General features: G+C 37.6%; 1 protein-coding gene across 2 annotated transcripts in view; it reads left to right on the top strand.

Moving 5' to 3' along the window:
- Positions 1–22,717, top strand: part of VCAN (versican) — a 103,567-nt gene extending 80,850 nt beyond the window's left edge. Inside the window, exons 13-15 of one of the 2 annotated variants that reach the window (XM_006081239.3) lie at positions 15,748–15,892; positions 20,432–20,614; positions 20,758–22,717. In XM_006081239.3, coding sequence (XP_006081301.1) covers positions 15,748–15,892; positions 20,432–20,614; positions 20,758–20,885 — 456 coding nt within the window. In that variant the 3' untranslated portion in view covers positions 20,886–22,717. The remainder of the gene's footprint in view (positions 1–15,747; positions 15,893–20,431; positions 20,615–20,757) is intronic. The other variant, XM_014449644.2, reaches the window with a different exon arrangement.
- Positions 22,718–23,892: the final 1,175 nt, after the last annotated feature.

Below are 23,892 nucleotides of genomic sequence, written 5' to 3'. Positions count from 1 at the left end.
TTGGTAAATAAGCAATCATTGCACTTTGTCGAAAAATATTGATCTTTCCCAGGAATTTCCAGAGGAAGATAACCTACCATTGATAACTGTACATTGTAAACAGGAACCTTACTCTTAATTAATTCACATTTTTAATTGAAAGCTAAGGGTGATGGAGAGCACACCAAGTGAGGGCCTTGGTTTGAAGAAGGCAGAAAATGAATTACACAGACAAGCAAAGTTTATCAAAGAAATGACACAAGTAACTCCAGAAAAAACTCTGACTGGCCCCCGGTTTCCTCTTAATTCATTCTTTGTATGAAATAAAAGTGTGGTAAGGAGTGTCCCTTAACTTTGAACATTTTGGAACAGAAAAGACCATCTGCCCAACAGCCTGTCTCCCTCCCATCTGACTGATCTCTGGCCCACTTTCTGCTTTTGAAACCACCCTTGCCTCCATCCCTTCCTTTCTGAGACAGGCTAGGTGTCTCACCCTCGTTTACAGTTCTTTCTGCAGCCACCAGCCCCTTAACAGGTTCCATATGTGCACAGGCCTCTGAATAAAATAGTTCTCCTTTGTTTCGCTGTTTACTCCAAGTGTCTTGCTTTTGAAAATACCCTTAGTAGTAAACTCTTCATCGGAGAAAGCAGTATCTGCTTACCCTTGGAAATGGTGTTAACTTGACTGTGTGTAATTTTAAGGACTTTGTTTATGTTTTAGAGTGATTGCCTCCCCTTCCCTCCCCCACTTTTTGTTTGAAAGATTTATCATTGCTTATCCTTCTTGGGAGGTAGAGCAGTATTAAAACAAAAAGAACCTTTGATATTTACCGTATATTATCTTTGGTTACTCAGTCTAATATTCAGTAAAAACAAGTTTATATTAGGTCTCAATTTCAATAATTTCTTCTCTTGAAATAATTAAACTTTGCTTCCAACTTGCAGCATAATTATATCATATTTAACATGCTTCACAGCTAGACTAATTCAATTACATGCTTAGACTAATTTAACAATGTTATTTGTCCAAGTTACCTAAATTGCCTCTCTTCTTCAGATCCTGGTCAATTCCCTCCACATTATTGGCCTCTATAATAGGATGTTGATATAATTAACAAAGTGCAAAACTCTTGCTTTTGTTATATTTTAAAAAATTATTTATTTGCCCAATAAATTTCACAAAAGAATGCTCATGAATAAAATTGGTTATAGGCTTCCCCTTGTGATTTCTATGGAGGTTATTTTCTCTTAACACATTTACATTTTCACTTTGTCACTTGGGTTTCTACTACGTTATTTCTACCAGCAGTTATTTCTACTACCAGTTACTCTTTAACTCGACTATTGATCTCTAACAGTGAAATGCCCCAAGTGCTTTGTTGGAAACCTTGACAAATAACCTCAATAATGAATTACTTCACTTGTCACCCAAGTAATGTCTTCAAAGACACTAAGTTAAACCATCCAAGTTAAATACACATTAAAGCTGGCAAACTTAAGCAAATATTTCTTATCTAGCTTCTATACTATTATCTGACTTTTAAGTTCTAGCCTTAAATAATTGTTAAATGAATGACTAGTCTGAAGTGTTTCCCCCCAGATCTGTTTTGCGGTGCCTGTGACCTTCCTTTCTCCTTGCCTTAAACTCTTGTTACTCCCTTCTTAAAATTCTTCAGTGTCTTCCTATTGCCTTCAGTAAAAGCTCTAATGATGAGCATGGCATGCCAAGTCCATGCACTCCACCTGCCGATTCCTAAGCAATCCCATCTCAAAGAATAAGCCAGCACCCCCAACTCCTGCAGCTCTTTGCACACACTTGCCGTAGTGCTTAGAATGTTCATGCCCCTTACTACATTTTATTTAATAAGCATTTCAATACCTTGCTTAGCTAAAGGTCTTCTCCCAGGAAGCCCTCCAAGCTGGGTGTGACTAAATGCTCATCTTTTGTGTTCCTGCAGTTCCTTGTGCCTCTTCCCATCCTACCACAGACCCCTGTGGTATAAATTTCCTGACACTGTGCTTTCTGAGGCAGAGATTAACTTTCATCTCTATTTGTTCAACACCTCGCAGAGTTGTTGACAAAAATAGAGACCTAACAAATGTTTTTTGAATGGTAATCAATATCCATAAATTGTTCAACCAACTCACTGTTATCTTCTGAATCCTGAAATGACCAAGTAATTCTTTTGGCTGAATCTCTTTGTGGCAATTCTTGCTTAACCTAAATTAACTATTTTATTTAAAGTTGTACCAAGATGAAAAACATTAAAACATAATAGGTAAGATTTCAAAATATGGTGACAAGAAAACAATGTTCCTCACAAACAGAAAGTTATAGCCAAGCATAATGTGTCTTACAAAAGTTATTAACGCGAAGGACATAGGTGTTCCCACTGGGAATGATAACAGTTGTGTCAATGGTTGTCCCAAGAATACATTTACAACAAGCTTTGGAAAGGAAAGATGGAAAGCAAACATTTCCACCACGGCCCCTCTGCAGGTTTGACCAAGGATGAATTGTTGCTTAAGGTTGGACAGAGCTTCATTTATTCATCCACTGTCTGTGACTGTCCTTTTAAGCACAGACGTCAGGAAACACTATGGAAGCATTTTTACTTTATAGCAAATCCATTTTTACAGCTTTCCTTGAACTATAGACTACAGTGTGTCCATGGACAGCACAATCAGGGAGATATTAGAAACAGTTGGGTGCTTTAATCACACTACTTACCTCTTTAAAATCAACCCATGGACAGCAGAGATTTAAAGCTGTTACCATCCTGCTCCCTCCTGCTTCTGACCCCCAGGAATGAGGCTTCAGGAGGCAATTCCTTCCTCTCATCCCTTCCCTGAGTTCCCCAGCACCTTCAAAGCTAACCCATCACCACAGGAGACCCAATGCTTCATGGATCGGACACAGTGACTTGAAAGAAAAATGCCACCTTCGGTAGCATTGTCCAGAGGTGGAGGATTGAATAGAACTGACAGCCCAGTTAGTTCCCTGTTTAAAATGCTGAGGAGCTTTAGGAAAGTTTGATGTGTTTGGTTAAAAAAAACTCACCAAATCCTGAATTTATTCTTCGACATTTTATGCATCTCTTGCACATTTTCCCTTCAGTCATCTCACTTTGTTCGCGCTTAAGCTGACCCCTGCAAGGCTGCTGGCTTCAGGGCTTCCTAGGAAGTAGTCATGACTTCCTCCTCCTCGTCCTCTCCTCTGCACGGGTTTGAATCTCCTGAATTAGTAATCTTGAACAAGTTGCTAATTCACAGATCCATCAATGTCTAGCCGACTTGTCCCTTGATACTTAGGAAATAGATTACAAAAAAGCTAATTGATAGCCTTTGCTACTTAAAAAAAATCCTACTTTAAAATATTTCTAGAACATAACTGAATTTTTATTTCACTTAATAAGCATGGTCCAACATTGGCGAGCTGGCACACCTAGAATTGGGGGCACCCACTCGCCCTACTGGTTGGAGTTGATGTGTAAGAATAGCCAGATTGGTTGTGGGTTTGACTTTAAATCCAGAGTGCCTTTTCTTCTTTCATAAATAAACACATAAGTCTGTCAAGCAAAGTATTGTGAGAAAAACCAGCTTTGAAAAAGGTAGAAACAATAAAGAAATAGCCCTTAACCCAGGAAGAGACACTTAAAAGGGGCAGAGAAAAGGAGTAACAAATTGCAGGCCATAAACCATTGCTCTTTTTTGCAGGAATGGATCATCATTATCCTTTATAAACACAAAGGCTTTGGCCTCCTCCCTCTCCCAGATGTCTTGGACATTGAAAAGAGAACCAGGAGAATTAACTAATTCCTGGTGTTTTCTAAGCTTGTTTGTAGGTTTCTGCTTGTTTGAAAGGATTACACATGCTTTAGCAGAACAATAATGCAAAACAAAACCCTCAAACCCAAAACTTAAGTTTTCCTTTTGCCACCTGAAAATCTAAGACTTTCTAGAAAGTATTTGCAGATGGGTGTGTGTCAGCTGTGGTGTGGGCTTTAGCTCCAAATGCCACTTCTCTGTGAACAAGTCCTCTGCATATCAGCGTTAATTATGTCAAACCTCACAGGCTTCATTATATTAACCTAAAAGCCAAGGAAAACGTATGCAGTTTCCTCAGCCTCTAACACACTCCTCATTAGTAGAACTCTCAGTTTCTTTTCTGCAGAAGGCCACCGAGCTCTTAATGACAATTTTTCATTGTGTTGCAGCTCAGTTTGGTTTGAAACCAAGCACTGGTCCTTCTGATTCCTCACGGGAAATATGAGGTGCGATAGAGTAGTTCTGGAACATAAAACCTTCATCTCCACCTTGCCTTTCTTTGAGTGCAGATGGCTAGTGACGGGTCAAACACTGGAAGAACAACATTTACCCATCCCCGGAACATCATTTCCTAATGGAGAAGATGATAAGTAAATGATCAATGCATTGCCGTTCCTTCTCACAGATGCTCTTCCAGCATGCTCCCTGAAACTTTAAAGTCACATACAGACATCAGAATTTCATGGCTAATAAGGCTAAGGCAATGAATCACCATCAAAAAGGCAGAAGAAAAATGTTGAATGAGTTTTGGCACTTGCAGTTGCATTTGGATCCTTAGCACTTCCTGACTGAAGACCTGTGCAAACAAGCCTGGGGCGAAGGAGCCACTGGCACCCACCCATGCACGGTGGGGATTGGATGAATGCAAGTGGCTCCGAGGGGCTCTGCCTGGGGCCCTCTCTCCAGTGGTCTCACAGTGGGAGGAACTCACATCCTGTGGAAAATGCTGTTGATAATTACTGCCTTTGTAGGGCAGTGAGCTCACGCTCTTACACAAGATTAGTGCTGTGCTCAAGAGCTGGCAGATAGGCTCTCCCACACAGAGATTTGCCAGCTAGGAAAATAATGGGCACACTGCCACTTTAACAACTATCAGGAGACCCCAAGTTCGTTTTTCTTCCCTTCAGCATATTCATGTTTGCAAGATCTGTCTCTAGGCTGCCAACCTAGGGCAGTGACACCAAAACAAATGTGTCTTTCTCCTTTGAAACAAAGCTGCTCTTTTCCTTTCGGTTGTTCAACTAAAAGACAACAGCAGAATCCTAACCTCCCTTAAAACATAAATAAATAAGGACCCAGACCAGAGTAACCTTATGCAACTACAAGGATCAGTAGAGGGTCTATCTCTACCTTGCAGGGAGGTCATTTGCCCCAAACAAGTTAAATAAAACAAAGTTTAATGTACCCTCCACAGACTGCAAACAAACGTCTATTGTGTCCCACAGCCATCTAGGGGGGGAAAAGGGCATTTTAAAGTTCCCAAATGTTTGGATTTCTGTAATAAGTACTCCCCCGAGCTTTCTTTCAGATAAACGTTTGACCTGTGTTCTGAAAGGCTGGGGGTAGCCCAGCGTGGTCATTCTGAGTTCCTTATTTAGGGAAGAGGTGGGTCCTTATCAGCGTGTGTTTCAAACGAGTAAGCTGGCCTCTTGGCAAAGTATTTTTTCTTTGGAGTTTGCTTTTATACTTAGGTGGTTATCTGCTTACCCCTGGCATGGACTGCTTTGGGATGTCATTTGTAGCTGTGGGAGCACAGGTGATAGGAGTTTGCACAGCTTTTAGTACAGGTGTCATGTTTTTACAGCGACTCCAGATAAGTTTGTACCTAACGCCAAACTAAACGTGAATCACACTGCCAACATTCATTGGTGTGCAGAGGTGTTGATGGCCTGCCCTGTTGTAAGGATTTTATTTAGGCGGACACTATAGATTTGGCTTTGCTTCTGATACGATTTCACCACTGATGTACACCATGGATGCTTTAAAAAGGCCAAATGCAGAAAAATAAGCTGTCGTAGATGAACATTTTAGTCAAATAGAAAATTCTGATTCTGGCTACCATGGCCTGGAACAGAATCGAATGCAATCAGGTTGGCAAATAGGATCTGGCTGAGGCCCCTCTTCCAGCAGTGCTTCCTTCATGCTTTCCCTCACATCTGAGAGGACATATTGCAGATGATCCTTTCATCTTTTTTGCCACGTGGAGTAAATGAACATGATTTCTGGGGCTGTGTTCTAAATTATGTTTTGTTAACAGCGAGTTGGTAATTCTTAATAGATTGATGGATGGCTATCTCCACCTAGTGGCCATATTGTATTTTGCGTTCCAAAACTTCACATTCCCAGACCACCAACTAAATCTATACAGGAATAATAGTCTCTGTGAATTAAGTTCTTATAGCTTTGAGTTTAAAAATTCTAGCACAAATTGCTTGATATTGTGAACTTGAAAGTTAAATGTAAAAAAGATGATTTTTCAAGTGCAGCATGAAGCAACACATGGAGTCACGTGCTTAGTAAAATCCTAGCAACTGAGGCAAATATTAGCACTAGTCTTTCCCGTATCTTTACTTTACACACAATAATAAACCAGTGAAAAGTTTTCCTTGGCTAGTTCCCTTGGTATGTGAACCTAGAGTACTATTCTGGTTTTCTTATGAAAATGTTTTACAATGAATTAAATGAGCAGTGTTTGGGGGGAGGCAGAGTAGGTGAAAATGGTGACTGGACAGCTCATGGAAAAAAAACAACACACCCAAATTCTTACTTGATGCTTTAGTAAATTCTCCCCCAAATTACAATAATATATTATGTCATAGAATAGCCTCCCTGAGCAAATGTCAAGAATGTTGTTTTCAATGGAATGTGTGTGATTAATTGTTCAAATGTGCTTGACAATATTCATAATAGTTCTGAAATATAGAGTCTTTAATTGGCCATCAAAGGTTCTCTAAATTATAGTGAATTTTAAAGAGTAAAAGGTGACTCCATCTCAGCTGAAAAACTATATTTAAATATACTTAGGACAGGTAGGTGATACATAGGTAGATGGAGTTCAAGACTTGCAGTTTCAGTTATGTATTAGAGTCCCTGAAGAGCTACAATATGAGATGATTTGTACCTTTTTCTCAGGCTGGAACCCAATGGCTGCTAGTGTGTAAGAACTGCTCGATTAGCTATCAAGTCTGTCTAATGAATAGCTTAGTTTTCCCATCTCAAGGGCTCTGTTGCAGTCTACTATGCTAATCATTAACCATTTGCATATTCTCTATTATATTTATGGTGGGAACTTATGTACTACACAGGTTGTGTGTGTGTGTGTGTGTGTGTGTGTGTGTGTGTGTGTGTGAGAGAGAGAGAGAGAGAGAGAGAGAGAGAGAGAGAGAGATGGTGGTAAATCTAAATTTATGACATACAAAAAGATGACCTTTAATTTTATCTAGTGTCTGTGAAAACTCTTTTTTCCTTTTAGTAGAGGAAAAGAAACTAAGAGATTCTAAACAGAATGTCTCTTTAGAAGAACTAGTTAGTGCCCACTGATTATTCCTTACTAGAGGCCCAGTGCACGAAATTTGTGCACTGGGGGTGGTGGGGGGATCCCTCAGCCCAGTCTGCACCCTCTCGCAGTCCAGGACCCCTCGGGGGGATTTAGCAGTGTGCCAAGTGGCAGAAGGCCAGGGAGGAGCCTGAATTGGGGCTGGGGGCTGAGCGCCACTCACGCTCATCCTGGCCCACTACACCTGCTGTGGCAGCTGTGCTCACCAGTCATGAGCCCAGCTTCTGGCTGAGCAGCACTCCCCCTGTGGGAGCTCACTGACCACCAGGGGGCAGCTCCTGCGTTGATCATCTGCTCCCTAATGGTCAGTGCACATCACAGTGATCAGTCGTTCTGGTCATTCCACCATACAGTCGCTTAGGCTTTTATTATATAGGCTAGAGGCCTGGTGCACGAATTTGTACACCAGTGGGGTCCCATGGCCTGGCTTGCGGGATCGGGCCAAAACCAGCTCTCTGACATCCTCCGAGGGGTTCCGGATTGCGAGAGGGCACAGGCCAGGCTGAGGGACCACACCGGTGTATGATCAGGGCTGGGGAGGGACGCGGGAGGTTGGCCAGCTGGGGAGGGACTGCAGGAGGGCTCCAGAGTGTGTCTGGTCTGTCTCACTCGGTCCCGATTGTCCAGACCCCAGCAGCAAGCTAACCTATCGGTCGGAGCGTATGCCCTCTGGTGGTCAGTGCACATCATAGCGACAGGTCAACCAGTCGACTCTCTGACCCCTGGTGGTCAGTGCATGCCATAGCTAGGGGTTGAGCAGCCTTAGCTTATTATTAGCATATTACGCTTTGATTGGTTGAATGGCCAACCAGTTGACCGGACACTTAGCATATTAGGCTTTTATTATATAGTTATTTGATAAAGTTAAGAAATGAAAAAATTGCAATGGAAAGGATTTGAAATGGGTCAAATATTATGAAGAAGGGCTAATTATTATGTTTGGATTGAAAACGTCTTAGTTTTAAGATGCTGATAAAAGGAATTTAAAAATAAGACTATTTAATGTTCTGGGAATTCTTTCTCTGGTAGAGGTGAAGCATAACCTTGTATCTTCAAGGTTTTTATTTTTGAATTGACATTCTTTTTCAAAGACTTTAAAATTTTTTATCTTTATTGTTGAAAGCATTACAGATGTCACGCTCCCTCCCCGCACCCTCATTGATCCCTTCGCCCAACTCAGTCCCAACCCCAGGCCTTCCTCACACTATTCTCTGTCCATAGGCTATGCATATATACATATAAATTCTTTGGTTAATCTCTTACCACTTCCCCACCCCTTCCCTCTGAAATACATTTGTCTGTTGCATGCTTCAATATCTCTGGATCTTTTTTGTTCATCAGGTTTTTTTTTGTTTGTTTGTTTTTGTTTTTTTGGTTCATTAGATTCCACATATAAGTGAGATCATGTGTTACTTGTCTTTCTCTGACTGGCTTATTTCGCTTAGCATAATATTTGCAAAAACTTTTAAAAAAAAAGCTTTATGTGGAAAAGTGAGCACTGTTTTGGGATGTTGCATGGACGGATAAGAATAAGCCATTCTTTGCTTCAAGAACCTTCCTTGCTCCACCCTTTCATTTTCACCACCCAGCTGTTTGCATATTTCCTCATAAATCAATTTGCTTATATCTGTATCACCTAAAGCGGCAGCGGGGATGTGACTGTCACAGCAGTAACTGACTGATACTGGTCAGTCGTGTTTCCTTTAACTGAAAGCAGAGCTCAAAACTGAACCCAAGCAAATGCCTTTTTTTTTTTTAAGTAAAGCAAAAAAAGCTCCTGGTTTATTTCTGTCTTGAATGTTTCTGAAGTAATGCTTTCTTAACTGTATGAAAAGGCAGTTATCTATTGCTGCATAAGGAAAAGGTCAATTAGTTACATTACACTTTATCATCAGTTTGTTTTGTTCATACTTGTAATGCTAGTTATCTGAGGTCAGTTTAGGGCCATTGATCATGGCCTTGTGGTGTGTATTTTAAAGATAAAAGATGTCTGGTATCACTGAATTACAGCTGGGACTCCTAGACACCATATAATCTGAGTTCCCCTTGAAAGGATGTAAACCTGTCTGTCTTTAGTAGATTGCCCATAAGTTTCAAAAGCAGAGACCCCACCCCTACACACACTTTTCCTGTAGTATGTTAATTTTTTAAAAATATATATATTTTATTGATTTTTTACAGAGAGGAAGGGAGAGGGATAGAGTTAGAAACATCGATGAGAGAGAAACATCGATCAGCTGCCTCCTGCACACTTCCTACAGGGGATGTGCCCGCAACCAAGGTACATGCCCTTGACCAGAATCGAACCTGGGACCCTTCAGTCTGCAGGCCGACGGTCTATTCACTGAGCCAAACAGTCAGGGCTCCTGTAGTATGTTAATTGAATCAAGTTGGAGACTTGTGAAGAGCTAGGAAGGAGAGAATAGCTCTCTTGCTATTCTGCTTGAGAAAAATTAGTAAATTCCCTGTGAGATCTGTGGAACTAGCCACGCTCTGAGAGTGAAGAATGTGGCCGGCAGGGAAGTGCTGTGTGCTCCCGTAGACCTGCACAGTTACTCTGCACTCTTATATCAATGTAAGACAGGAATATGTTTTTCACAATAAAATATGGATTACTTGGAGTAACCTAAGCATTTATAAAGTTTAATACATTTTGATGAAGAATTTCAGTCTACTCTGAGTTTTTCTCAGTATTAGAAATGGTTCAAAATGGGTTCTCTGGTTTATGGAGACAATTTTCATGTGAGAAAACTGTACTTAGGTGTTCGATTTTGGCTACTTTTTTTTTTGGTCATTTTATGCTTTTGGCAGCTGACGTACTTGAATCCAATGGGGAGGGAGGGGGAGAAAACAATAACTGAGAAGTTACTAAATACAATTGAAATAGGTGTCTCTTTTGCCACTTTTTTTTTACAGGTAGAAAATGGTAGTCATTTAATTGGAACTCTAAAGAAAAGTAACTTTATCACATATTGCCTCTTAATAGATGCTAGTTTGTCACTGAACATGTAGAAAATGTTCCATTTTAGCTGGCTTTTCTCTAATCAACTATTCAAGTTTCATGCCATAGTTTTCTCTACATCAGAAGAAATTGGAGATGGAAAGTAATTTAGGGTTCTCTTTCTGGTGTCGTATTGATCTAATCCTGGTCTCTGGGGGAGACGGCAAGAGTTCAGGGTTCTGCGTGGGGAACATGAGTCTCTGAGACACAGACAAACAGGGGGAAAGTCTGATCAGCACTTATTTTTTCAATGAAGTTAAAATGAATTCTCCCCAAATCATGCTAGTTTTCTGGAACAATTCTTAGTTTGCCCATCCAGCCCTAGAAGAGGGTCGATCCAGGCTAGATCACCCAGGACAGTGATGGCGAACCTTTTGAGCTCGGCGTGTCAGCATTTTGAAAAACCCTAACTTAACTCTGGTGCCGTGTCACATATTGAAATTTTTTGATATTTGCAACCATAGTAAAACAAAGATGTATATTTTTTATATTTATTTTATATATTTAAATGCCATTTAACAAAGAAAAATCAACCAAAAAAATGAGTTCGCGTGTCACCTCTGACACGCGTGTCATAGGTTCGCCATCACTGACCCAGAATGTATGCTTATAATCCCAAGTGAAGGGGAAAACATCCATATAGGAGTGGTGAATTTTTCTCTGCTCATTCCAAGAATCTTTATTTCTCTGTGCATGAAGCCCTGTGTGTGTAAAAGAGGCTCTATTACATTCTTCTAACTCAGAACTGCTTTCCTGAGGAGAGATCACTCCGTCACATTTAACTGTTGTGAAAACACACACACACACACACACACACACATTATTAAACCTAAAGTCAAAGATTTATTTTTTTATGCTCTTTCTCCCTGCAAGTGATGTTAAATAAGGCTGTAAAGCATTTATAAGGGAACAAAGAAAGTTGTTCAGAAAACTCGAGTTTCCTTTGCTAACTCCATTTGGCAATAACATGGAGCAGAATCAAAGCATCCCAGCCAAAATAAATCCGCACAATGGAGCTATCAGATATGAGGTAATAGTGTGACATGCTTGTGGGTATCAGACATTCTTGTAAAAACCACAGACCTAAAATTTGGTCCTGCACCATTAAGCCACAGCTCTGCCAAGCAACAACACAGAACACACGTTTTAAATCACTGTTGCAAGCCAAATGTAATTCCCACCAAAAACAATTAAATCTTTTACCAGAGGTCTGAGTCTGGGCAGCTTGCACCCTGAGAATCTGAATCTCATTTCAGTGTGAAAATGAGATGGTTATTGTTCAGATCAGGAGGAAATGTCAGCTGCAAAATCCAGGGCAGCCAATGCCTGAAACTTGAAGTGATATTTGTTGAGGTTAGATTGGAAAAGGGTTCGCTAAGAAACCTGTAACTCCTTTCTGATAGTGCAGAGATCCTTTTACAATGCTCATTTTAAATGATTAGAAAAATAATTCACGCTCACTCTAGGGAAGTAGGAAAGTATGTAAGGATACAAAAAATAAGATATAATTTCAATCTCAGATCACCCAGATATAAACTTTATAACATCTTATGGCATTTCCTTTTGGCCTTTTACACACACACACACACACACACACACACACACACAGCCGCATCAGAGGGTATGTGTCAAATTTGGATTATTCTATGTTTTTAGTGTTTTGCTTTTGAATTTTAACTTAACACTTTAGTATTTACCGTCACCTTATATATTCTTCAAGGACAGGATACCTAATGGTTATACAATATTCCATTTGTCTGGCTATACCCCAATTGATTGAATATGTGTTCACGCTATAGGTTGTTTCCCATTTACTGGGAAGTATAACTAGTATTTTAGGTAAAGTGTTGTTCAGCTAAAATTACCTTAGGATGGAATTTTAGAAGTGGAATTATGGGGTCCACGGGTAGGAACTTTTTGAGGCTCTTGATATGGATTGCCAGCTGTTTTCCAGAGAAGTTATTTACTTCCACCCGTTGTATCTGTGATTGCCTGTCTCACCCATTATTAGCCAGCAGCAAGCAACATCTTCAATTCGGGGTAGGTGTAGATAGGGGAGAATGCAACACACTCTGTGGTTCATTATTTATAAGTGTCAGATTATTTATTAAACAACATCAGCATGTGTCTAGCATAGTTCTTGGCACCGAGGGTATAGTATTAAATAAAAGAACCCTAAATTCCTGTCCTCAATGAGCTTATAATCTACTAGTGAGAAAAAATAAGATAAATTAGTAAATCATGTGGGATGTTAGACGATAAGTGTTCTGAAGAAAAATGAAGCAAGAAAGGGAGATGGGCAGTGTGGGTGGGGACAAGGAAGGGGAAGCATCGCACAGATACTTTGGGATTTGGGACATTTTCCGCCTCTGAGGACATTTTCTGGTTGCTTGTAAGAGGTTCGTTAAAAAGTAAGCTAGAAAGTATTGAGCTCAAAATCCAAATTAAATATTTAAGAAGGTCTGGAATCTTTGATCATAAAAGGAATTAAACATAGATTTTTATTATTTTTAAGACATTTCGATTTTTTTGTTTATTATTTTTATTCTATCTTAATCTGTTAAACAAATTAGTTATACATCAGCAACAGACTGAATATGACTTTTTGTATCTCTTCTTTGTTGCTCCTTGTCTATTATTTATTAAAGGAGAGTAGGGGGAAGAAGGGTTGTTGGGTGGCTGGTGAAAGATAATAAGGGAAGGGAAGTATACAAAGAAAAGGAAAAGAAGTAAGTCATTAGAAACCCAGTTCAGAGCAAAGGTCTGTTCCTGGTCCAAGGGAGACCTGCCAGTCAGAGTACTTTGGTGAATTTGGCCTGAGCTTCCTACCCAGGGCCATCTGCGAGTAACTCAGGGTTTGGTGAAGTCTTCTAGAGTTGGATATAAATCCATCTAATTTCTGGATTTTGGTTTCCACCAGAGAAATAAAAACAACCTTCATTCTGTGTTTTGGCAAAAACAAAAAATAACAAAACAATTTTTTAAGCCTCCCTTGGTTCTTTGCAATTTTATCACTTTTCAAAGACTCTCTTAAAAATCAATCAATCACCGAAACCGCTTTGGCTCAGTGGATAGAGCGTCGGCCTGCGGACTGAAAGGTCCCAGGTTCGATTCCGGTCAAGGGCATGTACCTGGGTTGCAGGCACATCCCCAGTAGGAGATGTGCAGGAGGCAGCTGGTCGATGTTTCTCTCTCATTGATGTTTCTAACTCTCTATCTCTCTCTCCCTTCCTCTCTGTAAAAAAATCAATAAAATATATAAAAAAATCAATCAATCAATAAAGCCAAAATTTCTAGCCTCCTATCTTAATTTTGGCATGACTCAGGAGGACTTTAAAGCAAAGCTAAGCAAAGAGATGGAAGGAAAAGTAGATTTCTTAATCTTGAGGTTTTCAAAGTTTAGTCTTCTTACTAATTCTTTTATCAAAGATTTAGCTTTGTAGCATATTTGAAAGTTTTAAAAGACACATTTTTTTTCTGAGAAGAAATAAAAAGTATAGGTGTTCTCTAGTATATTTATGCATTTTAAAAACACATAAACATGGCCATGGTGCTGTTGGGAGTAAATAGTAGCACCATTTTTTTGCATGCTCTGAATTGAGAACAAACCACCTTAATTCTTAGGTAGAGTTCTTTCTTCTCTGACTTTAACTTTCTCAAATAATATCTCTTAACTGATTGTTTCAGATCACAGACTTATTTCGTTTAAATTTCATTCCAGGAAAGGCTAAGAGATCTGTTAAAGATAATCATGTTAGCCACTATTACATAAAGCTACTTCTACCATAGGAAGGAAGTTTGTTGACAGTCTTGTCAGCATTAGATTTGTGTTAAACCACAGTAGGCAAAGCATAGTAGGAAAGTGATACTTAAGTTGAGTGGGAAAGACATTGAACAAACAAAATTGTCCCATTCCACATTCTAGTTAGGAGACTCAGGACTAGCAAAGTGAACTCTTATTTTTAATCCAATAATATTTTCATCTCATCAATGCTTGTTATTTTTGGATAGGGATAGGGGCTGTGTTTTTCATATAATTATTGGTTGATATGGAGGCAGTATTTTAAAGTAACAAAGAATTGAACATAAACCAAAGAGTCCTGGGTGCTTAATATCTGTAAGGTTGAAATTACTCTCAATCCTGTTAGAACAATGAAAGAGATAATGCATAACAAGTATCTAGAAGAGGGCTTCATTCATCATATGTGCTGAATAAACGGCATTTATTATTATGATCGAGGCAAAATAGATTTCCAGTTATATATCATTGCTCAGAATGGGGAATTGATAGATACCATCTAAAGATAGAGATATAAGGGTACCAGTAGAAAAACATCAAATCAATAAAATTCTTTTCAATTAGTTTCTGAACATACATTATACAAAAAACCCCAAAGATATATTTACTTTTTAAAATATATTTTTGTATTGATTTCAAAGATTTCAAAGAGGAAGGGAGAGGGAGATAGAAACATCAATGATGAGATAAAATTATTGATTGGCTGCTTTCTGCATGCCCTACACAGGGGATCAGATCGAGCCCACAATCTGATCAGGAAATCGAACCAAGACCTCCTGGTTCATAGGTCGATGCTTAACCACTGAGCCACTCTGGCCAGGCATATAGCAAGATACATTTTTAAATGCTTATCTTGTCAACATGTATACACGTGGTAAACGTTTCCTATTAAGAGGAAAACAACTTCCAGATTAAATCATAAAGCAAAACTCAACTGTATGGTGCACATAAAATCACATCTAAAACAGAGTAACTCAAAAAGTTTAATTATAAAATGATGTGTACGGGTATAGCAGGTAAATACATAAAATATATACATCAAATGTCTCAATTTTTAACCAAATAAATGAATTTGGATAAAACAATCACTTAAAAAAAGACAAAGAAAGATACTTTATAGTGGTAACATAAAAAAGAGAGCATACAAATTTGACTGTACTATAATCACAATCATATAAATTCTATGTGCACATAAAGGTAGAGGGAAATGATGGATCAGAGGGATAAGATTATGATCTTTTTATTTGTTCCACTTTCATTAATGCTGCTATAATTAACAATAATAACATGATTAAGTTCTTAAATTGAGTACTGATTATATATTTAGAAATGTAGAATAAAATTCCTCAGCTATATCTCATTGCCAAAGGAAAAATACACAATTGTTGAAGAGAGACATTGAGATACATACATATATTATCCATTCAAGTATAAAAGTCTTTTTCTTTACCACCAAAATCATTTTAGCTAGATGGTTAAATCGAAACTGTTTAGTCCATTCTAATTTGATTGTGATTCAATGCCACTATCATGCTTGTAATATGCTACTCTCAAGTAGTCATTTTTTTCTCTCCACTTTTGCAGCAATATGAGAACTGGAGGCCCAACCAGCCAGACAGCTTCTTTTCTTCTGGAGAAGATTGTGTTGTCATCATTTGGCATGAGAACGGCGAGTGGAATGATGTTCCCTGCAATTACCATCTCACCTATACTTGCAAGAAAGGAACAGGTAATCAATACCCCATTAATAATGTCTACTTAACCCACCTATTCATTATCAGGTAAACTCAGTAAGACTAAGCTTCATTCGTTAAGACACGAACTGCCTATGTCATGTGCATCATCTCCTGTTGCTCTGCAATATTTCATTCTTTCCATGCAATTGAGAAGTTTGTTTTCTGTAATGTTGGCACCATAGATTTCAGGTGCTTAAGATAACAATGTAGTATTTATGCAGAAAAATTACCTCCAAGTATCTTTAAAAAAAACACACACACACACAACAGCCAGCACAAGGGTTGAAGACCTGTTTATTTTGATGAAGAAAACATTAAAAATTGGTTGTCAACATTTCAAAATTGTTAAATCATAAAATATTATAGATTTTTTTTTACTTGAAGGAAAAGAACAACTGGTACCCATTTGACCCTTTCAAATTTGTCCATGGTTTGAAGCATTGGAGCTGAAAACCTCTGCTCTCCTCAGCGGGGGCCGTGGTCTTCAGTTCATTGCAGTCCTTATTCAGTCCTCCCTGTTTTTAAATGCCTGGTCTCTGTAGACTTTGAGTTTTTTAATCATTTCCTTAGAAGCTTATTATATGCTTATAAACCGTGAAGTGGTTGAATGTCCTCAAGATGCAATCAAGTAAAAACAGTTGTAATGTAAGTCCCATAATGAGGAGAATTGCTTAGTTGACATTAAACAGATAAAGTTAAGAATGCTGATTTTTTAAAAATGTGTTGTGTTTATCACTGACCAGTATGTTTGAATTTCTAAGGCAAGCTGTATAGACTTCTTCCTTAAACAAATAGTAATTCCATAAACATTTTTAACCTGTTTGCAATGGTGTTAAAGCATGAATATTTAGTCTCTAGAGCTAGACCTCAAGTAAGAGTTCAAAGTACACATGCAAAATATAAAATCCATTTGATTTTTTAAAATATAAAAATAATAAAAGTACAAATTTAAACTCTGTAAATATTTCAGGAAACTTCAAAAATGAGAAATGCTATTAGAACAAAGAGAACATTAAGATACACAAAGCTCAGATAAAACTCAATTGTTATTTGTGATTACTTTGCTCTTCTCTGATCTAAAGTAGAATTTATTGTGAATATCCTTTCGACATGAGCCGCTTTCCTGACTTTGTGCATTGCCTCAGCACGTCTGCAATGGGACTTGTGAAAATAGCAAATCAAGTGTCTGTTTTCCCTGCTTGTAATGTAAGAAGCCTTTAATGAACTGTTTGTCTTTATCCAAATGTCATGTTTGCATTCTCAGATCTCCAAATGGTCCTTGGAGTCATGCTTTTCATTTTATGATGCTAACATTCTTATATGCTATATTAATTTTTCCTGTAGCAAGGTTTCTCAGCACCAGCACTATTGACCTTTTGGGTCCAATAATTCTTAGTTGTGAGGGGCTGTCCTGGGCATTGCAGAATGTTTGGCGTCTTCTCTGCCTTCTACGCACAGAAGGCTAGTAGCATTCTCCCCACTACAAGCCCCTCTCCTCTGCTTTGTGACAACTAAAAATGCCTCTAGGAGTTGCAACTGTTCCTGTGGAGGGAGAGGAAGAAAACTCCAGGTTGAAAACCACTGTCCTATAACTAAAAAGGATTCCCAAAACCAGCATCACAATTTACATTTCCCAATGGGGAAAGAGATTCATAACATTTTGGCTCTACCTCATTAAAGGAGAAAGCAAACAAAACAAAATGATCTTTGTATTTTATCTCCCTATTGTCTGGTTTTTATTTATGTGGATTTAATTCTTTGTTAATTAGTTCTCTGGGGAATTATGTGAATTTTGTAACTGTCTATAGACTTTTAAAAAAGCATACTCATTTCTCCTTTCAGATAATTTAGGCATCTTAAAACATACAGACCAAAATAGTTCTACTTTTAATTAAATACCCATAAAGGAGGACTATAATATATACAAAGGGCATATGTATATTTAAAAGAACACCTCAGTGAATACTATTCACTGGAGAACCTGTAGGTTCCTTCCAGTCCCATCTATTTACTTCCCAATTCCAACCATCGATGATGACTTAGTTCCTTATTTTTCTTTTTAGTATTACCCCATATGTTTGTATGGGTAAACAACACATTATTTAGTTTTGCAAATTTTTAAAATTTATGTAAGTGAAATCATACTGTATGTATTTTGTGCCTTGCTTTTTTTTTGGTTCAGTATTATGTTTGTGAGATTTATCCATGTTGATGCATGTAGCTGTATTTCTTCATTTTTGCTGCTGTATGGTATTTCATTGTATGACTATATAACATCGTATTTATCATTTCTCCTGCCAGTGGACATTTGGGCTATAGTAAGTATTTTTGCTGTTGTAAGCAATGTTTCTGTGGACATTTTTGAACTTGTTCCAGGTAGACTTTTGTGAGCTTTCATAGGGTATTTTTCCAGGAGTGAAGTGCTGAGTCATAGGATATATGTACCATAAAATTTACTAGAAAACAGCCAAATTATTTTCCAAAGTGGTTGTACCAGTTTGCACTCCCACCAGCAATGTGTGAAGGTCCTGCTACTCCACATCTTCGCCAACATTTGGTATTTTTGGACTTTGAAATTTTTGCCAGTCTGGTGGGTATAAAATGTTATTTCTTGTTATTTAATTTGCATTTTCTTGGATACTTTTCCCTTAATATTGTTTCATACACTTATAGGTTATTCATGGATTTTCTTCTGTAAAGTTTCTGTTCATGTCTTTTACTTATTTTTTAAAAACGGTTGCTTCTCTTTTATATATTGATTTGTAGGAGTTCTTTTTATATTCTGATTACGAATACCTTGACAATTAGATATTTTGAAAATATCTTCTCCCAGTTTGTAGCTTGTCTTTACTCTTACCCTATGCCATTTTTTGATGAACAGAATTCTTCAATTCGTTACATTTTCCTTTATGGTTTAAACCATTTTTCATCTCAAGAAACCTTTACTACTCTAAAATCACAAAGATATTCTATGTTGTTTACTAAGTGTTTTATAGTTTTGTGTTTTATATTTATATATTTAAGCCACCTAGAATTGATTTTCCTTGTATTCTCTGAGGTAAGAAACCAAGTAAACTTTTTCCATAAAAATACCCAATTGTCCAAATGCAAAAGCTACTTTTCCTCACTGCTTTGCCATGTCGCTTCTGTCAAATATCATGCATATATGTGTGGATCTACTTCTGGTCTATCTGCTGTCATTGCCAGTACCATATTCACTGAACTATTTTAGCTTTCATATAGGTATTCATATATAACTAGTTTTTGAAGAAATCTCAACATTACTTTCCCCACAATTATAAAGATAATTTCTAATTTGTCAACATAGCACAGAATTAAGTATAATGAACTATCTAGTTCATAATTTTTAACCTTCTGTGTCAGTTTGGTTCTATCTGATACTTGCTAGTATCTAGACCTTGGAATAGGCTTTTCATAGTATAACAGAGAAGTGCAGGTATCCAGATTGAGTTATCACTGAACCACATACACTGTGTAGTTTATTAATTGAAAATGATATGTTATTATAGAAATCTCTGCTTTAGGAATTTGTGAAGATAAAATACATGTACAAATATTTCTAATTTCTTATATATAGTGTGATTTTATAATCTATTTTTAGGTTATGTCTATCTGAGTGACAAGTCCTATGTGAGTGAAAAGAGATGCTTGGCTCGTGTTTCATTAAAGATAACTTTTTTTGCTAATTACAAATGTTAATTTTTAAAACATATCATTTAGAACAAGTACACCACGTTGAATAAAACTTTAAGTTCAAATTCAGTTGAATCAATTTGCCCAGCCTCTTGAATTTCTGGATTGCAAGGTTTCTTTTACTTCTTTTTTTTTATTTACTATTGCTAAGTTTGTTGATATTTAGAATTTTTATTGTAAATTAAAAATTATAAATTTTCCAAAATTTATCTTCATTACCCTTCTCAAGAGTTTAAATTTTAAGATAATTACAAAATCAAGCATGAATATTAAGTCCCGACTTTCCCTTTGTCTTATAGAGAAGTCAAAAAAGAGTAAATAGAAGCAGAGATATTTTATTGATACTTAAGAGTATCAATTTGGCCATGTTTTACCCATATTTTGAATCTATGATGTTATTTTAGATTTTAAGTATTTTCAGGGAAGTGACAGTAATAGTTAATTGTCACAAGTTTATTATTGTTCCAAGTGAAAATGGGGAATAAATAAAAACTTTGAGTTAGTGATTAAGACAATACCACCTGGCCACATGAAACTGGTACTTTTTAATTTGGAATTTTTCCAGAAAAAGTGACCATTAGCCAAATGGTTCTTTAATAAAATGCAATCCAAGAAGACATAATCTGGGATTCAAATTGGGCCCAGAGCCTCATTATTTACCTTTTTTTTCTTGAATATTTTCAATTTGTGAATTCTAAGTGATTGCTTTTTATGATGGTGCTAGATTGGTTTCATAAGTAGCGAAAGAGATAAAAAGAGACTCATACTGATAGAAATATTTAGATTCTTTGGAAATAACTTGATTTACTTTTCTTTAGTTGCTTGCGGCCAGCCCCCTGTTGTAGAAAATGCCAAGACCTTTGGAAAGATGAAACCTCGTTATGAAATCAACTCCCTGATTAGATATCACTGCAAAGATGGTTTCATTCAACGCCACCTTCCAACTATTCGTTGCCTAGGGAATGGAAATTGGGCTATGCCTAAAATTACCTGCATGAACCGTAAGTGGTACTTTAGAAGGAATGGACAACCGTGCTATAACCGCTACTAGACACCATTTTACAGCTGCGGTACTGGTAGTTTAGGGTATGGAGCAAGTAATATTGTTGTGTTTTCTTTCTTTCTTTCTTTTCCTTCCATGTAGCATCTGCATACCAAAGGACTTATTCTAAGAAATACTTAAAAAATTCCTCCTCATCAAAGGACAATTCAATAAATACATCAAAACATGAGCACCGTTGGAGCCGAAGGTGGCAGGAGTCCAGGCGCTGATCCCTATAATGGCGAACATGTGTTTTCATCATTTCAGCCAAAGTCCTAACTTCCTGTGCCTTTCCTATCACCTCGAGAAGTATTATCCGTTGGTCTGGATTTATGGACCACCGTCCAGTCAGTTGGGGGTTGCTGCGCTCCCCAAACATCTTAAAAGAAAGCATTGGCATTCAAAAAGAGAGCAAACGAGATGAAAGGGAACAAGGGCAGAGAGAAACCATTTCCAGCCTATCTGATGTCTTCAGTTTTCTGTTTGCCTCCAGTGCAGACCATTTTATAATGTATACCAGCCTACTGTACTATTTAAAAAGCTCCATTTCAGCACCAATGGCAATGTAAATAAGATGATTTAATGTTGATTTTAATCCTGTATATAAAATAAGAAGTCACACTGAGTTCTGGCATATTTAATGATGATTATGGAGCCTCCGCGGTCTTTAATCATTGGTCTGGCTGCTTTGGGTAGTTTGTTTAGGCTGGAAATGGTTTCACGTGCCCTTTGACTGTCAGCAAGACTGAGGACGGCTTTTCCTGGACAACTAACAAACACAGAGTCTTGTAGGCCACACTGCACCATCTCAGCCTTAGCTGCGGTTGGCTTCACGTGCTGCTGAAGCCTGGCTAACGGGACCTGCTGGGATGAAGGACTGCAATGTGGAACTCTTCTTTGCTGCATTCCTTTTTCTTCACTTACAAGAAAGGCCTGAATGGAGGACTTTTCTCTGACCAGGAGCATTTTTAGGGGTCGAAGTGCTAATTATTAACTCAACCAGGTCTACTTTTTAATGGCTTTCGTAACACTAACTTGCAAGGTTCCAGATCAACACATTTCAAATGGATATAGACCCAGGGCTCTGGAGGGTGGGGGATTGTTAAAACAACACACGTTCAAAGAAAGAAATTTTGTATATATAACCATTTTAATCTTTTATAAAGTTTTGAATGTTCATGTATGAATGCTGCAGCTGTGAAGCATACATAAATAAATGAAGTAAGCCATACTGATTTAATTTATTGGATGTTATTTTCCCCCCCAACCTGAAAATTGACATAGTGTGCTAGTTATTTTTCAGTGTTAGCCTTTGTACTTCTCTCACACAGTTTGGAACCATATAATCTTAGGTACTTTGTCCCTGATTCAATAATGTGATGGATAGAATGCATCAAGTGTTTATTATGAAAAGAGTGGAAAAGTGTATAGCTTTCAGCAAATGGTGTTTGCCGATTCTAAGCAAGGAGCATATATATATATAGACATAGTTAGGTGTATGTGTTAAAATGTCTTCCTATCACCTCCCACTCATTTTCTCCCCTTTATTTGAATAAACTGACTGCCGAAGATGACTTTGAACTATTATCCACTTAATTTAATGCTTAAATAAACATCTGTAATGAAAAGAAGGCATTTAGGAGTCTTTCCATAATTTCAATAAGAATAATCTTGAGAAAAGTAGACAACTTAGGAAATGCAAATAGCAAAAGAACAGCCCCAACACTGATTCTTTTCACGAAACCTTCTTTTGTTGAGAAGGTACCACAGTGGCTACAATCATTCACAGTGTCTTTGAGCAAGTTCCCTGGTTGTTGCATTAACTGTAGTCCACCACCAAGTGTTCCAGAGCACAGAGCAACCGTGTGTGGCCCTATTAGGTTTTACTTTTCCCTCTTTTATTGCAATGCACATAATACTTCCTGTATTTATATTATACCATGTATAGTGTAAAATGTGAATGATTGTGTGTGTGTTTTTTGTGAATGAAAATCTAAAAACTTTGTAACTTTTTATACCTGCTTTTGTTTCACCAAAGAAACCTAAAGTCCTTCTTTTACTATTCTGTGACTGGTCTGGTTATTTACAACTTTAAATCCTGATGTGCACCAACATTTTTACATTCTGGTTCCATCACGAGTACAAGCTGCCAACATGAAATGATTTTGTGGCTAACAGAGAGATGATTGTATATGTCACTGCAAAAATTGACATCATGATTCCAACACTGTTTACATCTCCACACCTATGCATTAATCTCAAGTATTAAAGACATGTGCAGAAGGAGAAGTGATAGCTCAGATTTACCAAATGCTTTCCACGAACCAGGTTGAGTGTTTTATGTGCATGGTCTCCCAATAAGCCTGTGGGGGATGTGCCATTACTCTGATTGATGAGGGATCAAGTGTAGACAACCCAAGTCATTGTCCAAAGTTACATAATTACTTTGAAGTGGATGCAGGTAATCTTTAGAGCCTGCATGACATTCTCAAGAAAAATATAAAATATATTGTTCTCAATTATTATACATTTAGGAGGTTAATTGGTTAGAAGATCATATCTAAATAATAATCAGAAGATGTCAAGTTCCTATCCACCATTCCTTCATTTTTCATTCATTTACTATTGACTATGTACTTACTGTGTGCCAGGTATTGTACTAGGCCCTGGAGATGTAGGTCTATGCCTACATAAATTTTTATACTGGATACAACCCGTGGGATTTATTTTACAGCCAATTCTATTCAATATTTTTATTGATAACTTGGAAGAACAAATCTATTATATGCTTCGCAGTTGTACAGAAGATATAAAGGACAAAGGTGAGTTGAAACTTATATCAAGGTTTCTTTCTGGGAATGTCAAAGGTATAAGGAGAGTGGGGCAGGAATAGATTCAGAAAATAAGAGATTCTTTTCCTTGCTGAGCTTGTCCTTTCCATGTGCAACCTGTCATATCTTTTACACAGAACTGGAAGCAGAAATTACCCAAAAGAATATATAAGAATTTGCATGTTAATAATTTCATTAAGCAAATATTTATTGCTTTAGGTGCAAATAATACAGACTGTGAGATGTTCCATCACCCAGAATACTGGACAGAGTGAGAAGTTTAAGGAGACCTGCACTACTCGAAGTCAGCTGGAGGTGGCTTTCTATTCATGTCTAAAAGCAGGGTTGCATATCGGGGGGGAAGAATGTGCCCCTACTACATAGGTGGCTATTTAAGAAGAGGTGA

Source organism: Myotis lucifugus, unplaced genomic scaffold (genome assembly GCF_000147115.1).
Source record: "Myotis lucifugus unplaced genomic scaffold, Myoluc2.0 scaffold_0, whole genome shotgun sequence".
NCBI lineage: Eukaryota > Metazoa > Chordata > Mammalia > Chiroptera > Vespertilionidae > Myotis > Myotis lucifugus.
Note: the sequence above shows the minus strand (reverse complement) of the source record. Positions and strands in the feature narration are given on the sequence as shown.